General features: G+C 39.7%; 1 protein-coding gene across 4 annotated transcripts in view; it reads right to left on the minus strand.

Annotated features, from left to right (window-relative positions):
- Nucleotides 1-14,185, minus strand: part of TCEA1 (transcription elongation factor A1) — a 47,470-nt gene extending 33,285 nt beyond the window's left edge. The window contains exons 1-3 of one of the 4 annotated variants that reach the window (XM_029923630.1): nucleotides 13,835-14,182; nucleotides 4,401-4,622; nucleotides 2,753-2,815 (exon numbers count right to left, since the gene is read on the minus strand). In XM_029923630.1, the coding sequence (XP_029779490.1) occupies nucleotides 2,753-2,773 (21 nt within the window). In that variant the 5' untranslated portion in view covers nucleotides 2,774-2,815; nucleotides 4,401-4,622; nucleotides 13,835-14,182. Of the gene's footprint in view, nucleotides 1-2,752; nucleotides 2,816-4,400; nucleotides 4,623-13,834 lie in introns of all 4 variants that reach the window. The other 3 variants (XM_029923629.1, XM_029923628.1, XM_029923631.1) reach the window with 3 other exon arrangements.
- Between the last annotated feature and the right edge of the window lie 6,765 nt (nucleotides 14,186-20,950).

Genomic DNA, 20,950 nt, shown 5'->3' on the forward strand with positions numbered 1-20,950 from the left:
AGTGTTTGGGTAGAAGAAACTAGAGAGAAGAAAGGATTATGAAGCCATTTTACTTGGATAACCAAGTCTAAGATTTCCTTAGACTCTGAAGTTTTCCTAAAATCAGTAGACTTTAATTTATAGGATATAACAAGTATCCTATGAAAAATACTATGAGTACCGTGTGCTCAAATAACATGAAGGATTGTAGATTTAAACAGGCTTCTTGTTTGCAGGAATAATAAAGGTTTTTGAGATCAACTATATACTATGAAATGCTAGACGGGAAAAATGTGTGCCTTTGCCCAAGGCTAGCCATCAGGTTTCTATACAACACAGCTATGTAATTAGAAAGACGCTACCCGGGAAAGATGGAGAGGGCATTCAGCAGACTTAGGGAATGAGATGCACACGGATGGTAAAGCAGAAAAGAATGAGTAGTGAGATTAAGAGATGCTGTCAGCATCACAGGAAATAAGAAGACTGGTATTTCTAGAAGGTAGGTATTTCTCTAGAAGAAAAATCACCTTTATGATCACTTATGAGTTTCTGCCAATATGATTTAAGATACCCACTAAATCTTAAAAAGAAATTAAAGACTTATAAATAAATGCAAAGGCATCCCATATACACGGGTCATAAGATTTAAATGTTAAGACTGCAATCCTAATAAAATCAGACTACAATAAAATCCCTATTAAAATCTCAGTTGCCTTTTGTGCAGAAATTGATAAGCTTATCCTAAAGTTCACATGGAAATATAAGGGACCCAAAATAGCCAAAATGATCTTGAAAAAGCTGAAGGATTCATAATTCCCAAATTCAAAACTTATTACATAACCTCAATATTCAGGACAATGTGGTCCTATATAAGGAGAAACATGATTAATACAATAGATTTAAGAATCCAGAAACAAATCCCTACATTCCTCTGTCACTGATTTTCAATAAGGATGTCAAGATAATTCATTAGAGAAAAGAATATTTTAAAAAGGTGAGGGGCACCTGGATGGCTCAGTCAGTTAAGCATCTGACTTAGCCTCAAACCATCATCTCACGGTTCATGAGTTCAAGCCCCGTATCAGGCTCTTTGCTGACAGCTCAGAGCCGGGAGCCTGCTTCGGATTCTGTGTGTCTCTCTCTGCCCCTCCCCTCCTCACATTCCAGATCTCTCTCCCTATCTCTCTCTCTCTCTCTCAAAAATAAAAACATTTTTTAAAAAGGTGAACTAGAAATCCATATGTAAAAGAATGAAACTAAAACTCTTCTTCATACCACACATGAAAAGTAGCTCAAAATAAATCACAGAACTAAAGGAAAGAGTTAAAAAACAAAGGAATAAATTTCTGTAGCCCTGAATTAGGCAACTGTTTCTTACGTCGAACACCTAAAGCCAAGGCAACCAAAGGAAACAGATCATCAGATTACAACAAAATTTTAAGCTTCAAAGACCACCACTAAAAAAGTAAAGCGCAGGGGAGGTAATACTTGCAAATCCAGTATCTCATAATGGATCTGCATCTAGAATATTTAAAGAACAATCACAACTTAATAATACAAAGACAAATTATGCAACTTAAAAACAGGCAAAGTATCTGAAAAAACATTTCTCCAAAGAAAAGCTATGACTGATTAAGAAGCATATAAAAAAGATGTTCAACATCGTTAGTCATTTGGGAACTGGAAATCCACACCACAATGAAATATCACTTCAGGCCCAGTAAGATGGCTATAATCAAAGATAAATAATAACAATGTTGGCAAGAATGCGGATAAACTGGAACCTTCACTTGCTTGCTGCTGGGAATGTAAAATGGTACAGTCACGTGGGAAAACAGTCCAGCAGGTCCTCAAATTACTCAACATAGAGTTACCATTTGACTCATCATTTCGACTCTTTCAGATCTCTTCCCAAGAGAAACAAAAACACCCAAACCTGTACATGAATGTGCATAGCAAGGGGCATGAGTCATAACAACCAAAAAAGTAGGAAAAAACCAAATGTCCATCAACTGACAAATGGATAAACAAAATGTGGTATAATCAAACAGTGGAATACTATTCAGCCAGACAAGGGAATGAAGTAGTGATTTATGCTACAACATGGACTAACTCTGAGATGACGACGTTAAGTAAAAGAAGCCAAAGGGGCACCTGGCTGACCCAGTTGGTAGAACATGTGATTCTTGATCTTCCGGTCATGAGTTTGAGTCCCATGTTGAGGGGTAGAGCATACTTAAAATAAAAAATTGTTTTAATTTTCGAAGGAAAAAAAGGCAGCCAGGCACAAAAGGTCATGTATCGTATGATTTCATTTATATGAAATCTCTAGGACAGGTAAATCTATAGAGACAAAACAGAGATCGATTAGTGGGTCCTAGGGCAGAAGGGGGGCTGTGCAACTGGGGATATGTGAGGAAGGGCTGCTGAAAGACGCCCCAGAGGCCAGCTTCCAGCTGGCATCAGCTGTCAGTGACAAAGAACATGGGATCTTGGGAAATCACATCAGGGCCGAGAGTCCAACTTCCTTTCCTTTCACAATGAGATTTCAAACCTGGGAGATTTAGGTGTTATTCTACTTGAGGAAGGCAACATTTTTCTACAATAATGATAACTTAGATTACTAATTTATGTTACCATCTTTAAAACACACAGGAATTAATAATGGCTTACCCCGTAACTGGACAATACCCAAAAAATGTATTGGTATTAAAAATGTTTTGGCATTTTAGGACAATTACCTATTCAAATTATGACATGTGTTGACACATACCTGTAATAATTCCAGGGTCATGGGAATATTCTTAAGCTCCTTCAGTAAATCCAATGCTCCAGCCTACAAAAGAAAGTAATTGCACACTCAATTTCCCAGGTGGGAAAACAAGAACTAGAGACTTAAATTTATGTTTTGCTATCTACAATTCACTATGGCTCACTTGTTCATATGAGAATGGTAAATATACAAAAGGGGGGCAAGGAAAGAAGGGTCTTGTTTTCCAAATAATGACTGCAACTCATTAAAGAAACATAAAATCCACTTACTGGACTATAATCAGCACTTGTTAAATACAGTTTTGTTAAAGTTCATTTTATTTTATTTTTTTAATGTTTATTTATCTTTGAGACAAACAAGGGAGGGGCAGAGAGAGAAGGAGACACAGAATCCAAAACAGGCTCCAGGCTCTGAGCTGTCAGCACAGAGCCCAACGCAGGGCTCGAACCCACAAACTGTGAGATCATGACCTGAGCCAAAGTCGGACACTTAACCGACTGAGCCACCCAGGTACCCCATTAAAGTTCATTTTAAATAGTATTTGTTTATATGCATCCCAATTTGAAATGCAAAATGTGTTTCTTACTCTGGTAGCATAACATACTCCAAATTTCCATGAAGAACACCTATTTGATTAAGGAGCCAACCCTGAGAAAAGAGACAGGGGAGTGGGAATATGCTACAGCACCTCTAGCATTCATCTGCTCACAGTCAGAGGGGGAAGGGCATATCTTTATATAATTCTCTTGAGGTCTCCTGTTTCTTATTTATCTGTCACAAAAACACTGCTGTCAGAGTGTCTGGGTGACTCATTCAGTTAAGCGTCCAACTTCAGCTCAGGTCATGAGCTCCTGGTTTGAGAGTTGGAGGCCCACACCGGGCTCTGTGCTGACAGCTCAGAGCCTGAAGCCTGCTTCAGATTCTGTGCTTCCCTTTCTCTCTGTACCTTCCCGTTCACACAGTCTCTCTCCTCTCAAAATTAAACATTAAAAAAATAAAAAACAGCGCTGTCTACATAATTTTTACAAAGCAGTAAAAAGCAGATTCTGAGAGAAAATTCAGAATTAAGACACATGTTAAGCTCACAGCCCTGTCCACTGCCATCTAGAATCACAGACTTCCATGTAGATGATGAAGACAAAATAAATAAGACTCCTAAAAGAAGCACCTAAAATTAAAAAAGGAATGAAATGAGATGAGAACCAACAGCACCACCTTATACCTTGTGGCCAAATATTCCAATCTGATATTCATTTAATGTATCATATGTAATCTAATACACTCAATCATATTTTACTTAGTCTAATATTCACTTTATGTACTATATTTGGACACATTATATGCCACTAATAAAAAAAAGGTTAAGCTATCATGTTTTCTTATCGCTTCTTTATACTTTTATAATTCTTTTAAACTTGAAATTTCTATCATGCATCACCATTTACATATATAAAAGAAAAATATAAGCAAAATAAATTGGCTAAGGTGCTTCTAAAACTACTTAATAGAGTCCAATGATGATGAATCACTTATTGACTCAGATTCAATTATATCTATTTTTATCCACAAAAAAGTTGCATAGAAAATACTAGTAATGCAGCATTTCATAAAAGAAGCCACCAAAGAGCTAAAAGCCTTTAGCTCTTACCTGGCTTCGCAGTGCGCAGAGGAGCTAGCTGCGTGTCACCCCCAATGCTCTTCACCCATCTGGCTCCCTCGGGTTCAAAGAGCACTCCACTAAGATTTGTAAGTTTCTTCCAAGCCACTGACACCCACTCTGCAAATGTCGATGCCGGTTTCATGTTCTGCCTGTGCAAGTACATCCCCAAAGCCATCTGGTCGATCATACATGTGTAACTCATTCTGCTTTCTGAAATGGTAAAGTACAAAAACTAGGCACCCTACGAATCAATGAAACACAGCACGCCCCAGGAAGACAGAAAGCCCCAGAGCATGCACCCCAAGGCAAGAAACAAGCACAGAGCCCTCATGCTATTATCGTATGTCTTAAATATAAAATTGAGGAAAGGCTTCCAGTCATATAATTTTTCCATTTAAACTTGACAGGAATGCCTGGGTGGCTCAGTAGGTTAAGCATCTGACTCCTGATTTCCGCTTAGGTTATGATCTCTGGCTCATAATATCAAGCCCCACAGCACAGAGCCTGCTTGGGATTCTCTCTCTGCACCTCCCCTGGGTATCCACTCTCTTTCTCAAAATAAATAAATAAACTTAAAAAAAAAAACAAAGAACTGATCCTTTAAAAAAATAAAATAAAATAAACTTCAGGGTGCCAAGCTGGCTCAGCTGGTAAAGCACGCAACTCTTGATATCAAAGGTAATGCTGGATACAGAGATCACATTAATTAATTAATTGAAAAAAATAAAGGTGACAGACATCAGACTCAGCTGTGGAGAATAAAAAAGTATTAGCTTTTCTTCTGGCAACAGATATATGATCTTAATTTAAAACTTAAGTTCAAAAACAATTATGAAACAGGTTACTATGAAAGATTTTTTTAAGACCTTTTTTTCTTTAGAGAGTGTGAGTGGGGGAGAAGGGCAGAGAGGATGAGAGAGAGAGGGAGAGGAGAGTGAGAGGACAGAGAGAGAGAGAGAGAGAGAGAGTGGAGGGAGAGAATCATAAGCAGGCTCCACACTCAGCACAGAGCCTGATACAGGGCTCAGTCTCACAAACTAGGAGATTGTGACCCTGAGCCAAAAACAAGAGTCGAACACTCAACCAAATGAGCCACCCGGGCACCCTTTTTTTTTAAGGTATTTTTTTATTATGAGGGATTTTAATGATTTACTGCTTAAAGATCCCTTCTGATATTAAAACTCTATATATTATTTTTATTTAGAGGTAACTAAAAACAGTGAAACATTACAGGTGTTAGAGAAGAGAATCAACATTGACTTTAAATTGACTGCTCATCAGAAATTCTACAGGAATGACATCTGTGAGCAAATGGGGTCTTCAATCCTACATCTGTAAATCCCAAAGTTGAAAACCTTTGAAAATCAGACTTCTCACAGATTTTCAATCAACACATTTGCCACCAACACCTAATCTCAACATACATAAAACCATTTATGTACATATCCCACTTCACGTGAGCTACATTTCACTATAAAGATGCTAATGTCTGATTACTAGGAACTGCCCAGATCTTGCTGAAGATATATGATGCAGGTACCATATTATCTTAATAAAACCTGAGAGGCACCTGGGTGGCTCACTCATTTGAGTGACTACGACTTTGGCTCAGGGCATGATCTCACAGCTCAGAGCCTGGAGCCTACTTCAGATTCAGTCTCCCTCTCTCTCTGCCCATCCCTCACTCACACTCTGTTCCTTTTCTCTCTCAAAAATAAATAAACACTAAAAAATGTTTTTTAAACCTGAAAATTTTGGAATTCTCAAATATATCACAGACTCAAAGTTTTAGGAGATTGTGGACTTGTATCCTATACCTACCATAGACATTTTTCTTCTATCCATGTCCTTCCATGGACTTTCTGATCCATTTCTGATCGAAGATCAATTAGAAAGGAAGATAAAGAACGACCCTTTAGGAGTCCTTGAAAATGCAGGGTCTCTTTAGCCTTACATAATGCTGTCTGTCACATATAAAGTTGATTCTGATAATATATCAGCAATGTGGCATCTGCATTACTTTCATCACACTCTCCCTTTTCACTCAGTTCTCTTTGATGAGACTGAAATTAGAGATACAAGCTACGGAAGGAAGAAAAAGCTAAATAACATTAACTGGATGACACTATGACCTTTCTCATAATTACACTGTGTTCTGGCCAAATAAGATGAGTATTTCAATCAAGGTTCTTTAAGAAATAAACAACTATCATGATCTGAATGAGGGGCACCTGGGTGGGTTCGAGCCCCTCGTCAGGCTCTGTGCTGACCGCTAGCTCAGAGCCTGGAGCCTGTCTTCAGATCCTGTGACTCCTCTCTCTGATCCTCCCTGGCTCACGCTGTCTCTCTCTCTCTCTCAAAAAAAAAATAAAACAAAACACATTACCATGATCTGAATGAACAGAAAGGCAAAAAACAGATGATCATAGATATTCAGTGACAAAAGCTTCTTTGACTATTACTATAGACCAAGCATCATGTTAAGTACTTTATATATGTGTGTATATACATACATACATACATACATATATATATAATTTCATCTTCACAATAAACCCTACAAGAAGCAGGTAATCTTTCTCTCCCCATTTTACAGAAGAGGAATTGAAAACTGAGATAATTTAGGAAACTAGCACAGTCATATGATTATTAGTAACTAAAAAAGATGAGATCTACTCATACTCACTTCTGTCAAATTACACTAATGCCTCTCAACAAATATTCATTATCATTGTGTACCAATCTCAGAGGATACAACAGTGAACAAAACAGAAATCTTTTGTGACTTCAGGGAATTAAAAATAAACATAAATCTTTGAGCATCTACTTCAACCTTCAATTATACAAGGAAATAAGTTCAGAAAAGGAAAGTGATTTGGCCAACTGATAGGTGATATACAAGGAGCAGAATTATAATCTCCTGACCCTCACACCAGTACTCTCGCTCATTACCTACATCCACTCGTAGAGTTCTGTTCTGTAAACTCATGTGAAAAGCACTACCAAACAAGAAACTGAATTCTATCCTTCCCCAATGATCACCTGCCTCTCCAGGTCAAGTCCATTAGATTGCAGCATCTCCTACAGATAATGATGCAATAGAAAGAAAGATTCTACCTTATCTTCCAGAGTCAAATTTAGTTCACAGGACTGGCTGAAAAATAAACAATACTATCGCATGACTTTATTACACGGTTGGTACTATCTGTCATCAGAAACAAGTACTTTTACAAAACAATGTATTCCCACTTGTACTTGGCACCCAGCATATACAACTTTGTATAGGACACAAACATCCTCCTCCAGGAGATGAAGGGAGAAGGAAGAAACAGTTAACAACACATACACACATATCTATACATACACATACATATATATATGTAAGTATAAATGTTATATATATATCAAATCTGTCTGTGTGTGTGTGTGTGTGTATATATATATATATATATATATGCACATATATACATATTATCAGATCTAAATTCAAATCCATGCACTGCCATTTCCTAATTACAAGAGCTTGGAAATGTTATTTGTCTTTTTCAAGTTTCAGTTTCTATATATGTAGGAGAGCATAATACACTGACCTAGAAGAATTCAAATGGTCAAACGGAATAATATTAATACAAATGAAGTAATGAAATAGAGTGCCTGACATATAGGAGACGGTTAATAAGGGGTACAAAGATATAAAAAGATTTCTCTATTTCCATCATAACAATATTCTCAAAGAGCCATAAACCAGCATTTTAAGTAAGCATTATTTAAGCTCAATCAACTCAAAAACCTCTTAGTAAGAATTATAAGATTTCAAGGCTTAAAAAACAAAGATGCTATTTATTTTTTTAAAAAGGAATCACTGTAAATATTTGAATTATGGCTCAGCAACAGCACTATATACTAGAAATTATAATTTTATGTCCTCTCAAATTTTTACTTAGTCTAAACCAAATGAGAGGGAAAAAATATATAAAGTTGACTTCATCAAAATTGAAAGCTCTGAACTTCCAAAGACACTATCATGAGACTAAGAAGATAACCCACAGAACACAAGGCAATATACACAAATCCTGTCTCCCATAAGAGTCTAGTCTAGTATTGAGAACACAAAGAATTCTTACAATCCAAAAACACAAATAGTTTAAAAATGGGCAAAGGATCTGAACAAAGATTTGTCCAGATATAGAAATGGCGAACAATGAAAATTTTTCACCATCATTATTCATCTGAGAAATGCAAATCAAAACCACAATGAGACACCTCTTTACACCCACAATGATGGCTATAATAAAAAAAATACCCAAGCATTGATGAAGATTCTGTGAAACTGGAATACTCATCCATTGCTGGTAAGAATTTAAAACGGTAAAACGGTACAGCAACTTTGGAAAACAGTCTGTCAATTCCCCAAAAAGGTCAAACATAGTTATCATATGACCTAGCAATTCTACTCCTACGTGTATACTCGAGAGAAAAAAACAAAAAACACATGTCCACACAAACATCTGCACAAAAATGTTCTTAGCAGCATTATTTATCATGGCCACAAAGTGGAAACAGCCCCAAATGCCCATCAAATGATGACTGAATAAACAAAATGTAGCATGTCCGCCAGTACATGCGATTCTGCAGTACAAAGGAACAAAGTACTGATACTTGCTGTTAGTAGAGATGAACCCTGAAAACACTAAGTGAAAGGTCTGTCATAAAAGACCACATATTGTATGATTCCCACTTATACAAACACGTGTATATAATTCCATTTATATGAAATGTCCAGAATAACAAATCCACAGACAGAGATTAGTGGTTGGGGAGCCAGATGTATGGTGACTACTTAATGGGTACAGGTTTCTTTTGGAGTGATGAAAGTACTTTTCAGTTAGTGTGGTGAGAGCTACACAAATCTGTGAATATACTAAAAACCATTGAACTGCACAGTTTTTATATTTTTTTAATGTTTATTTTTGAGAGAGCGAGAGCAAGCGCTCACGCACAAGCGTGGGAGGGGCAGAAAGAGACAGAGACACAGAATCTGAAGCAGGCTCCAGGCTCTGAGCTGTCAGCACAGAGCCCGATGTGGGGCTCGAACTCATGAACTGTGAGATCAGGACCTGAGCCGAAGTCAGAGTCACTCAATTGAATGAGCCACCCAGGTGCCCCGAGTTGTACACTTTTAAAGGAGTAAATTGTATTGTATATCTCAATAAGGCTGTTTTTAAAAACTGTGTGTAGTCAGGGGCACCTGGGTGGCTCAGTCAGTTGAGTGTCCAACTTCGGCTCAGGTCATGATCTCATGGTTCGTGGGTTCAAGCCCACATTGGGCTCTGTGCTGACAGCTCAGAGCCTAGAGCTTGCTTTGGATTCTGTGTCTTACTCTCTCTCTGCCTCTCCCCTGCTTGCACTCTGTCTTTGTCTCTTAAAAAATAAAATAAAATGTTAAAAAAAGTTTTAATAAAAAAATAAAAAGGTGTGTGTAGTCATTCTAAATTTTGATTTATACTAATCAATCTAACCCTGATATGAAAACCAAAGTTTCTTCAACTCAGGTAGAAGACTTAAAAATTTTGGGGCACCTGAGTGGTCAGTAGGTTAGGTGTCTAACTCTTAATTTCAGCTCAGGTCATGATCTCACAGTTCATGGGTTCAAGCCCCACATCAGGCTCTGTGCTGACAGTGAAAAGCCTGCTTGGAATTCTCTCTAATAAATAAACTTTAAAAATATTTTTTAAAAATTTACACATTCCATGTATTCCAGCTCCTGTATTTTGAAATACATTTTCAATTTCTCTCCTAACAACTGAATTCTACTCAGTCCTGAGGTTTCAGTGAAAAAATAATAACAAAACTCAACACTACTCACAAAAATCTATGAATTTGAAAATTCTAAGTTACATCACTCCTTCTTCTACAGTCATATAAATCCTTTACACAAGACTTTCCAGCCCTTACCATATCTCAGGCACTGTCAAGAATTTCACATTCATCTAATCTTTAGTAAGTTATCTCCAATTTACCACCAAAAGAAAATTTAAAGATGCTAAGGTACTTACCTAAGATCACAGTACTAAAGTTAGGAAGAGCCAAGATTTGAACCCAGATTAGGAGCAAGACCTGCTTATAGACATCAAGTAAAAATTACATAAAAAACAACTAATCCTGCGGCAACTGGTGGCTCAGTCAGTTGAGCGTCTCACGTGATTTCAGCTCAGGACAAGATCTCAAGGTTCAAACCAAATCCCCCGGCGGGTTCGGTGCTGGCCGCATGGAGTCTGTTTAAGATTCTCTCTCCCTCCCTCTCTGCCCCTCCCCCACGTGTGTGCACATTCTCTCAAAATACATATATACACTTAAAAAACACTCATCTCCGGAGATTTGAAACTAACTCATGGTTCATCAAGGCCTCAGCGTGGACATTGTAAAACTGCTAACACTGCTTAACACTGCTTCAGATCAGTTATACAGAGAGGGCAACATTCTGGACCGGACTACGGTCAGGGTCAGGAGATTGACCGGATAGTTAGGGAAACCTGCCTGCCCCAGAGTGACAAACACCCTTACTTCCTCGTTTTACAGTCACTCAACTGCACCCATGCAAGTTTCAAAAAAAAAAAAAAAAAAAAAAAAAAAAAAAAGGGTCTTCTAGAGAGACACTGCTGCCTAACATAGTACGACAACAGATTTAGATTGACCTCTTCATTTCTAGCTATTTGGCTTAGGGCAATTCACCTAACTTTCCAAATAGTTTCCTGATTTTTAGATTGAGGATATTATGTATCTTGCAAAACTGAGGAATGGGAAGGTAAATACATAGCCAAATACTTGGCTCAGGATAATAAGTAATAGTTCAATAAATGGTAGCTGTTTTTATCATTACATAAATGTGACACCTAACATTTTTATTAAAACAAAACAATCCCCAACAACAGAACATTTGTCAATTGAAGAGGACAGATACTATTCTTCAATATTCTTCAAGTAAAGTTTACTTTTTCATAGTACAAATATTTTTAAAAGCTCACAGAAAAAAATCTGGAAACCACCAAAAGAGAGAGAGAGAGAGGGAGAAACATATCTACCATAATCCTACAAGCCCCAGAACAACTTCTGTTAAATTACTGACCCCTTAAAAGCTGTCTGTGGGGGAACCTGGGGAGCTCGTCGCTGAAGCATCCAACTCTTAATTTCAGGACATGATCCCAGGGTTGTGGGATCGAGCCCCATGTTGAGCTCCACACAGAGCATGGAGCCTGCTTAAGATTTTCTCTATCTTGGGGCGCCTGGGTGGCTCAGTCAGTTAAGTGACTGACTTCGGCTCAGATCATGATCTCGCCATTCGTGGGTTCAAGCCCCACGTCAGGCTCTGTGCTGCCAGATACCTCAGAGCCTGGAGCCTGTTTCAGATTCTGTGTCTCCCTCTCTCTCTGACCCTCCCCTGCTCATGCTGTCTCTCTCTGTCTCTCAAAAATAAAAAACAGAAAAAAAAATTAAAAATAAAATATTTTCTCTGTCTCTGTCTCTCTGGCCCTCTGCCCCTCTCCCCCATCATGCTCTCTCTCTAAAAAATGTTTTTACAAAAAGCTATTTGTGGGCCGATGTGCTTTGGAGGGCAAAGAGGGAGAGTCATTGAGACCACTTCCCTTTCTCTTTATTTCATTTGCCAATTTGAATTTCTGTAAGATATACAGGAAAAAGAAGAAGAAAAAAAACATAAAAGAGCTAGTCAATTTTATCTTTTTAATGGGGCTAAGTTTTCATATCGGTAAAGTTTTGAACTAGCAGATAAATGAGATTTGAGGGTTTTTGTAGAGTTTTTCCTCATCCTCCCCCAGACTCATTATTTGCTTCTAAGTTGAGAACCCCAAACAAACACAAACTGGTCTTCTCCATATTTATCCATTAAAGAATTACTCAATTTCCCGAAATACCTATTACAAGGAAAGGAAACACATCACTCCATGATTAATGGATACACATTATGGCCTGAGTTTGAGAAAAAAGTTGCCCAACAAAAGGCCTTTTTCACAAAGAGCTTCTACTGTGGGAATCCAGGGATCTGCAGGCAAAGGAAAAAACTTTCCAATTTACACAAATAAGAGAAATGTTCAGCCTATTAAGCAGATCTCATCACTTGCAGGGGGGGGAAAGAAAGGGTTGTATCAAGGAGAAAAATAAATGGTAAGGGTTAACGTCTGGAACAGAAAACAAACAGGAAATACTTAAAAAGGCCAAAATTGCAAATACAAATTAACGGGGTATGAAATTACACGCCAGACAGTGCACCTGTTAAAGAAAAGAGGAACAGGCTACATACAGTCTTAAGAATTCAGTGTTTCACGCTATCTTCTGCTCCTGCATGCGGTCCAGGAGAAAGCCTGCGTCCTAGCTTAATCCAAGTTGCACAGTACTTAATTTAAGTAGGCGAACTCCCTAATCTCTCTGATTCGGTTTCTTATTCTGCAAAACGGGTACACCATAGCTGTGCGTCTGTAGAGAATTCTGAACAGACGCTACGTTAACTCCAAAGTGCTGTACAAATCGGGGCATCCTGTGTCCCCTTCCCATTAGTTCGGCGTGAAGTTTATTTCGTAGATGGGAACAAGTTATGTCAGATCCGCCGATGCTGAAAATGGACTGGGCAGGGCGCAATACATTCAGGTGGAGGCAGTCATGGGGCTTTGGCTGAAAACAGATGGCACTGAATCGGAGGGCTGAAAGTAGCACAGACTGGGGACCAAAACTGCAAACCCTGAAGACTTCATACAAACCGAAAAAAAAAAATACGTTCTCATTAACGCTTTGCCGTTACCAAGATAACGCCGCGGGTATTAACTGCAAACCACTTGGAGTACTCGGCAATGACAGCCGTCCAGCCCCCCCTAGCAGCACATCGTGGTGCAAGCACTGTAACCTCGGCGCGTTTACACACTACCCCTAACAAAATCCACTTTAAAAACAAAAAGCCATCTAGCACCTGGCCAAGCACACTCGCCTACTCCGCCTTTTAACCGCAACGCAAACCTGTAACGTAGTGGAGATCAAGTGAATGTCCAGCATTCTTCAAAAAACTAAGATACGGGAATTTTAAGCCCTCAGGCTTGACGTCTAGAACCTACCACAGACCCCGAGGGGATGTTATTTTAAGCGGCTAGCAGCGACCGCGGAAAAGCGAAGGGGGAGCCTTCCAAACCGCGAAGCGCTTTCCACGCTCGTTCAGCGAAGTCACCAGCGAGGGACCCGACCCCGCAAGTCTAAGGGGAGCGCGTCGATCAGCTCCGCCGCGCCGCGCGAACAGCGACGAGGCTTGGAAGGACCGAGCACCGGGGCTGACGCCGGCACGGCCAACGCCAGGTTCCCCCGCCTGAAGGGCCCTTGAGGGCCCGGCCGCCCGCAGCCGCCCGGCCGCCCTCCGCGCTCACCGCGTTCTTCTTCTGCACCATCTTGTCCATCTTCTTGGCAATGCGGACCACCTCGTCCTCCATGGCTTCGGCAGCGGTGCCTCGCGCCCAGCCCGTGGGGGTCCGGAGGGCGGCGAAGCTGGGGCCGAGGGGACGGCGCTCGGCGAGCCCACACAGCAGGCCCGGGCCTAGGCCCTTCCTCTCACACCGAGCCCGCGGCGGCAGCGGCGGCGCCCGAGACAACGACTCCGCCCCCGCAGGCAGCGCCAATCGAGCTCAGGGCGCGCCGCTCAGGCACTGCCAATCGACGGCGGATCGCTGGGAACCCGCGCGCCGAGGCGCCGGCCAGACAGGCGTCCACCGAGGCGCTGCCGGTGAGAGGCGGCGCGAACTGGGCGGGAGGGCTTCCCGCCCGACTCCGCAAGCTTCTGTAGGAGGCGGGGCCGGGCTTCGCCGCGCACGCGCTGCCGTCCCCTGTATCGCACTGGGTCGGCGTTGGGTCCCGCGGAGGGAGACCTGCGGAGCTTTGAACGGCGGAGGGCGTGGTGAACGAGACCTTGGCGGTTTTTAAAGGCAGGCGGAATCAGAACGTTTTTTCCGTGAGAGGCGGCTACCGTGAAAACCAGTTCCCCTAAATAGTCGCAGAGACTATGCACTTGATCTTTTTAAAAGTCAAATCGTTTGTAAGCTGCTTAGGGACCGAGATCCAGTCTGGTTTGTTTTCAGACTTAGAATGTCGAACACGGTATTTGAATGTAGTTGGAGAATAGTTGACAGAAACGTTCTCAAAAAAGAAAGAAGGCATCTCAACTGCTTCTAAAGGCCAGTGAAGACGTTGTCATCCCTAATTTAAGGATTATGACTAAAATAGCCAGGGTAGAAAGTTGGAATTCCTGGAGAGTATAGGCTCCTTCAATAGGTCTTTGCCCAATTACACATTTTACTACCAACTCATGCTATTTTCAGACATATCCCCACACCAAATTTAACTATCAAAATTCACCACCTAATAATGTTTTTCTATACTAAGATGACAGATTTTTTTTCCTACTTCTAGCTCAGTTATTTGGGGGAGAATAATTTCGACTTTTCCCCCTTCTCTTTATTTCATGTATTTCGTTTCATTTTTAAATTATCTTTCTAGTATTGATTCCAACTTGCAGTGTAGTGAAACTATATGACTGCGAAGTAACTGGCTCTAAGGTATTTGTTGAGATTTGTTTTGTCCACTTTTATAAATATGCTATTTGTGTCTTGAAAAAGAATCTGCTGTGTTCTATAATAGCCGATAGGAAGTTCCATACAGGCTCATTAGCCACAAATAAATCTTAATGTTCAAATACTTATATCTCACTTTGTTGTTTTCTATTCATGAATTATAAAATTCTCCATTTATGACTGGGTTTGTACATTTACTTTAACAACTGTCATTTTTGGCTTTTTCCCAAAGAATCAGTTTGTTTTTACTGTGGTAAAATACACATAATGTCAAATGACAAAACTAAAACAATTCGTTAACGAGTTTGACACCCTTTGCCCTAGAGAAAATAATCCATGCCTTGGGGGACTAGAGTGCCTGGGGATGTGGGACAAGCCTGAGGTTTATAGAGCATAGAACAGGTCATGATTGGCTAGGAGGTGGGGGGTTTCCTTAGAAACACAGGGGGTCCTGTTTTCCAGACTAAGGGAGGCTAGCCAAATCTGAGTCGGAAGATGGTGACTGCTGTAGTTATTTCCCGTAAGTGCAGGTTGACTTTGATTTGTGACCTAGCCAGGGGTGGCCCACATTTTGTGGCTCCCAATCTACAAATAACTTCATCAACGTAAAATGTACCATTTTAACTAATTTAAAACGTGCAGTTCAGTGCCGTTTCCAAAAATGTCATCACCTCAAAAACCCTCTACCCTCTAAACAGTCATTCCTGATTTCCCTGCCCCAACTCTTTGCAATCACTGACCTGTTTTTCTATGTCCATGGCCTTGGATACTCCGATCCTTTCATATAGATGAAATTATACACTGTGGGACTTTTTGTGACCAGCTTCTTTCGCCTAACATAACGTTTTCAAGGTTTAGTGAACAGTACAGCATGTATCACTATTTCATTTCATTTTATGGCTGAATAATACGCATGACGTAGCTATAGCATGTTTTATTTCATTGATGTTCATGTCCGTTGTTTCTGCTTACCTTTCACGATTCCACATTTTCACTCTTGCGAATAACGCTGCTATGAATATTCATATACAAAAATTTTGAATTGTATCCAATATGTACCTGGAAGTGGGCCTTAGGGTAATTATTTAATTTTGAGAAACTTCTGTTTTCCACAGCAGGTGCACCATTTTGCATTCCTATCAGAAGTGTACTAGGGTTCCAGTTTCTCCACATCCACTTGTTTTTATACATATTTTTTATTCTAACCATCCTAGTGGGTGTGACGTAGATTTTAACTTGCACTTCCCTAATGACTAACTGTACTAAGCATATTTTAATGTGCTTGTTGGTCATTTGTACATCTGGAGAAACATGTACTCAAATCCTTTACCCAATTTTTAATCAGGTTATCTTTTGTTGTGGCGTTTTAAGAGTTTTTTTTAAATATTTTCCCAACCCTAGACTTATCAGATATGATTTGCAAATATTGTTTCCCATTCTGAGGGTTGTGTCGACAGTAATCTTTGATGCACAAATCTATTCAATTTTATTGAAGTCCAATTTATCCTTTTTTTTGTTTGTTTGTGCTTTTATTGTCCTAAGAAACCATTGGCAAATCCAAGGTCATGAAGATCACCGTTGCCATTTAAACCAGAGTAAGTCTTAGAGTTCATAGACATGGAATGTCTTGGAGAACCTGGTTGGCTCAGTCAGTGGACTATGTAACTCTTGATCTCAGAGTTGGGAGTTCTGGCCCCATGTTGGGGGTAGAGATTACTTAAAAATAAAAAATCTTTTAAAGAAATGGAATATCTTTCCATATATTTAGACCTACTTTAATTTCTTTTCACCATATTTCGTGGTTTTTAGTGTACAAATCTTTTACCTCAGTTAAATTTATTCCTAGCTATTATATTCTTTGAATGCTACTGAAAATAGAATTGTCTTCTTTTTTTTAAATTTTTTGACATTTATTTATTTTTGAGGGACAGAGCACGAATGAGAGGAGGGGTAGAAAGAGAGGGAGACACCGAATCCGCAGCAGGCTGTAGGCTCTGAACTGTCAGCATGGAGCCCAACTCGGAGCTCAAACCTACCAGCCCTGAGATCATGACCTGAGCTAAAGTCAGATGCTTAACTGACTGAGCCACCCAGGCGCTCCTGGAGTTGTTTTCTTAATTTCCTTTTCAAATTGTTCATTGCTAGTGTTAACAAATACAACTTATATTTGTGTGTTGGTTTTGTATCCTGCAAATTTGCTGACTTTATTAGCTCTAATTTCCTTTTTTTTTTTTTAATTCTTTAGGATTTTCTACATAGTAAGATTATTTCATCTGGGAAAGATTTTTACTTCTTCCTTTCCAATTTTCATGCCTTTTGTTTCTTTTTCTTTCTTTTTTTTTAAGTAGGCTCCACCCTCAACCTGAGGCTTAAACTCCAGAAGTCCCTATTGCTTTTTTTTTTTTTTTTTTTGCTTACTTGCTTGGACAGAAATTCCAATACAATATTGAATGGAATAGTGAAAGCAGAAATCGTTTTCTTGTTCCTGCTCTTAGAAGGTAAGCTTTCGGTCTCTCATCGTTAAGTGTGATGTTAGCTGTGAGGTTTTCATAGATGTTCTTTATCATGCTGAGGAGTTCCCTTATTTTTAATTTGTTGGGCATTTCTCTCTAAATTTAGTCAAGTGCTTTTTTGTGTGTTTGTCGAGATGATCATGTAAAATTTTTCCTTCCTTGTATTAATATAATGGATTATATTGAGTGATTTTCCTATGTTGAATCATTCTTGGATTCCTGACATGTATCTCACTTGGTCATGGTGTGTAATCCTTTTAATATGCTCCAGGATTGGGGATGCCTAGCTGGCTCCATTGGAAGGACGTGCGACCCTTGATCTAGGGGTCATGAGATCGAGTTCCATGTTAGGTGTAGAGATAAATAAATATATTTTTTAAATATACATATAGATACACACAGATATGTATGCTCCAGGATTGTGTTTGCTAGTATTCTGTGAAAGATGTTTGTATTTATACTAATAGAGAAAATTGGTCTGTAGTTGTCTTTAAATGGCTTTGATATCTGGATAATACTAGCCTCATAGATGCAGCAGGAAGCATTCCATCTTCTTTGGTTTTGAAGGAGTTGGGGAAAATTAGTGTTAAATATTTTAAGTGTTTGGTAGAATTCACCAGTGAGGCCACCTGGTCCTGGGCTTTTCTTTGTTGGGATGTTTGGTTACCCCTTCAGTCACTTATAGGCTTGTCTGGATTTCTATTTCTTCTTGAGTCAGCTTTGATAGTTTGTATGTCTCTAAGACGTTTGTTCATTTCATCAGACTCTCTAAATTTTTTACATATAACTGTTTACAATATTCTCTTTGGCAACTTGCCCGCAACATCTTTTTTTCCATTATTTGACTTTCAACCTATTTGTATGTCTTTGGATCTAAAGTAAAGTGATCACATCATATGGTTGTGTCTCTTTTTTAAAAATCCATTTTACCAATCTCTGCCTTTTAATTGAGTAGCTGAATCCATTTAAGATAATTACTGGTAAGGATACGTTTCTGCCATTTTGCTACTTATCTCCTTTATCTTTTATCTTTTTTGTTCTACAGTTCCTCCATTAAGGCCTTCTTTTGTGATTGATTTCTTTCAGTATGCCATTTTTACTCCATTCTCACTTCCTTTTCTGCATATTTTAAGTTATTTTCGCAGTGGCTACTCTGGGGATTACAACAAACTTTTAATCAACCCACTGTATTGAGGGGCTTCAGGGGAAGTCAAATGGCTAGGAAGGCAGTGAGACCTGGTGTCCTCAGTCTGACCAGGACCTCCCCAGCTTAAGTCTCTGAAGGTACAATTAACATTTTAAAATTATAACATTCTAGTTTTAATAATCCCAGCTTAGCTCAGCAGTATATGAGTGCTTTGCTCCTAAACAACTCTGTCCTTCCTCCTTTACGCGGTTGTTATAAATTGAATCTTTACAAAATATGTGCCCAGTAACCTACATTTATAGTTAACATTTTATGCATTTGTCTTTTAAATGACATAGAAAGGGGCACCTGGGTGGCTCAGTCGGTTAAGTGTCCGACTTTAGCTCAGGTCATGATCTCACGGTTCCTGGGTTCGAGCCCCACGTTGGGCTCTGGCTGACAGCTCAGAGCCTGGAGGCTGCTTCAGATTCTGTGTCTCCCTCTCTCTCTGACCCTCCCCTGCTCGTGCTGTCTCTCTCTGTCTCTCAAAACACAACAAATAGAAAAAACCCCCCACACAACCATAAAATAAATTAAAAAATAAATGATGTAAAAAAAAGTCACAAACCAAAAATACAATAATACTGGCATTGTACTAGTCAATTAAGTATCTTTACTAGTGTTCTTTATTTCTTCATATGGCTTCAAGTTATTGTCTAGTGTCCTTTCATTTCAGCCTGAAGGACTTCCTTTAGCATTTCTTTTTTTTTTTTTAATTTTTTTTTAAATGTTTTATTTATTTTTGATACAGAGCAAAACAGAGCATGAGATGGGGAGGGGCAGAGAGAGAAGGAGACACAGAACCAGAAGCAGGCTCCAGGCTCTGAGCTAGCTGTCAGCACAGAGCCCGACGCGGGGCTCGAACCCACGAACCATGAGATCATGACCTGAGCTGAAGTTGGACACTTAACTGACTAAGCCACCCAGGTGCCCCTAGCATTTCTTTAATGGCAGGTCTACTAGCATTGAACTCCCTTAGCTTTCATTTCTGAAAATGTCTTAATTTCTCCATTTTCAAAAAATTTTTGTTTTTTATTTATTTTTTGAGACAGATAGCACAAATGGGGGAGGGGCAGAGAGAGAGGGAGACACAGAACCCAAAGCAGGCTCCAGGCTCTGAGCTGTCAGTCAGCACAGAGCCCAACGTGGGGCCCGAACTCACAAACTGTGAGACCACAACTGAAGCCAAAGTCAGAGGCTTAACTGACTGAGGCACCCAGGTGCCCCTAATTTGTACGTTTTCAAACGATGGTTTTCCCAGATATAAAATTTTTCATAGACAGTTTTTTCTTTCAATACTTTAAATATAACATCCTACTACTTTCTGGCCTCATTTCAGCCTCTATCCTCAAATATTGGTTCTCTTACATTCTGTTCTCTCTTTCTGCAACTTCCATTAAACTTTATACTGGACCTCTTTAATTTTTCTAGTTTTCTTACCCTTCGGTTTGCTTGCTGGGATTTTTCTTATCTTTTCTTTAAGTTTGTTTATTTTGAGAGAGACCTGAGTCAAAATCAAGAGTCAGACCCTTAACCATTGAGCCACCCAAGTGCCCCAGCTGGGATTTCTTCTGGGTTAATTCCTCAGACCTTTCACACACAATTGCAGACACAATTCTGTTGTGTCTACTATGGCATTTTTTTTTTTTTTTGAGAGACAGAGACAGCGGGAGCAGGGAAGGGTCAGAGAGGGAGATACAGAATCTGAAACAGGCTCCAGGCTCTGAGCTAGCTGTCAGCACAGAGCCCGACGCGGGGTTTGAACCCATGAACCATGAGATCATGACCTGAGCCGAAGCCGGACACTTAACCGACTGAGCCCCCCAGACACCCCTACTATGGCATTTTAACTCATGGATTTACATACCGTGTGTAGGTCACACATTAACACAATTCAAAATCTGGACACTAAGGAGTGTGGGGTTTCGTCTGGAAAGCTGATGAATGTCTGGAGATGGACGATGGTGACAACCTAATGCTGCTGAACTACATCCCTCAAGTGGTTAAAATGGCAAACTTTGTTATATGTTTACATGTTACCACATCAGAAATCTGAATAGAGAAAGGAGACCCAGGACAGACTTGTGCCTCTCCTGTCCCACCAGCCTCACTTCTTCCCCATTCATGCTCTATAGCCACTTTATTTTCAGTTTTAGTATCCTTCTAGCATTTGGGTTTTTGCAATGTAAATGCTAGCCAACTCAAATCTGGGAGATCTTA

The sequence above is a fragment of the Suricata suricatta genome, chromosome 15, assembly GCF_006229205.1.
Source record: "Suricata suricatta isolate VVHF042 chromosome 15, meerkat_22Aug2017_6uvM2_HiC, whole genome shotgun sequence".
Taxonomy (NCBI): domain Eukaryota; kingdom Metazoa; phylum Chordata; class Mammalia; order Carnivora; family Herpestidae; genus Suricata; species Suricata suricatta.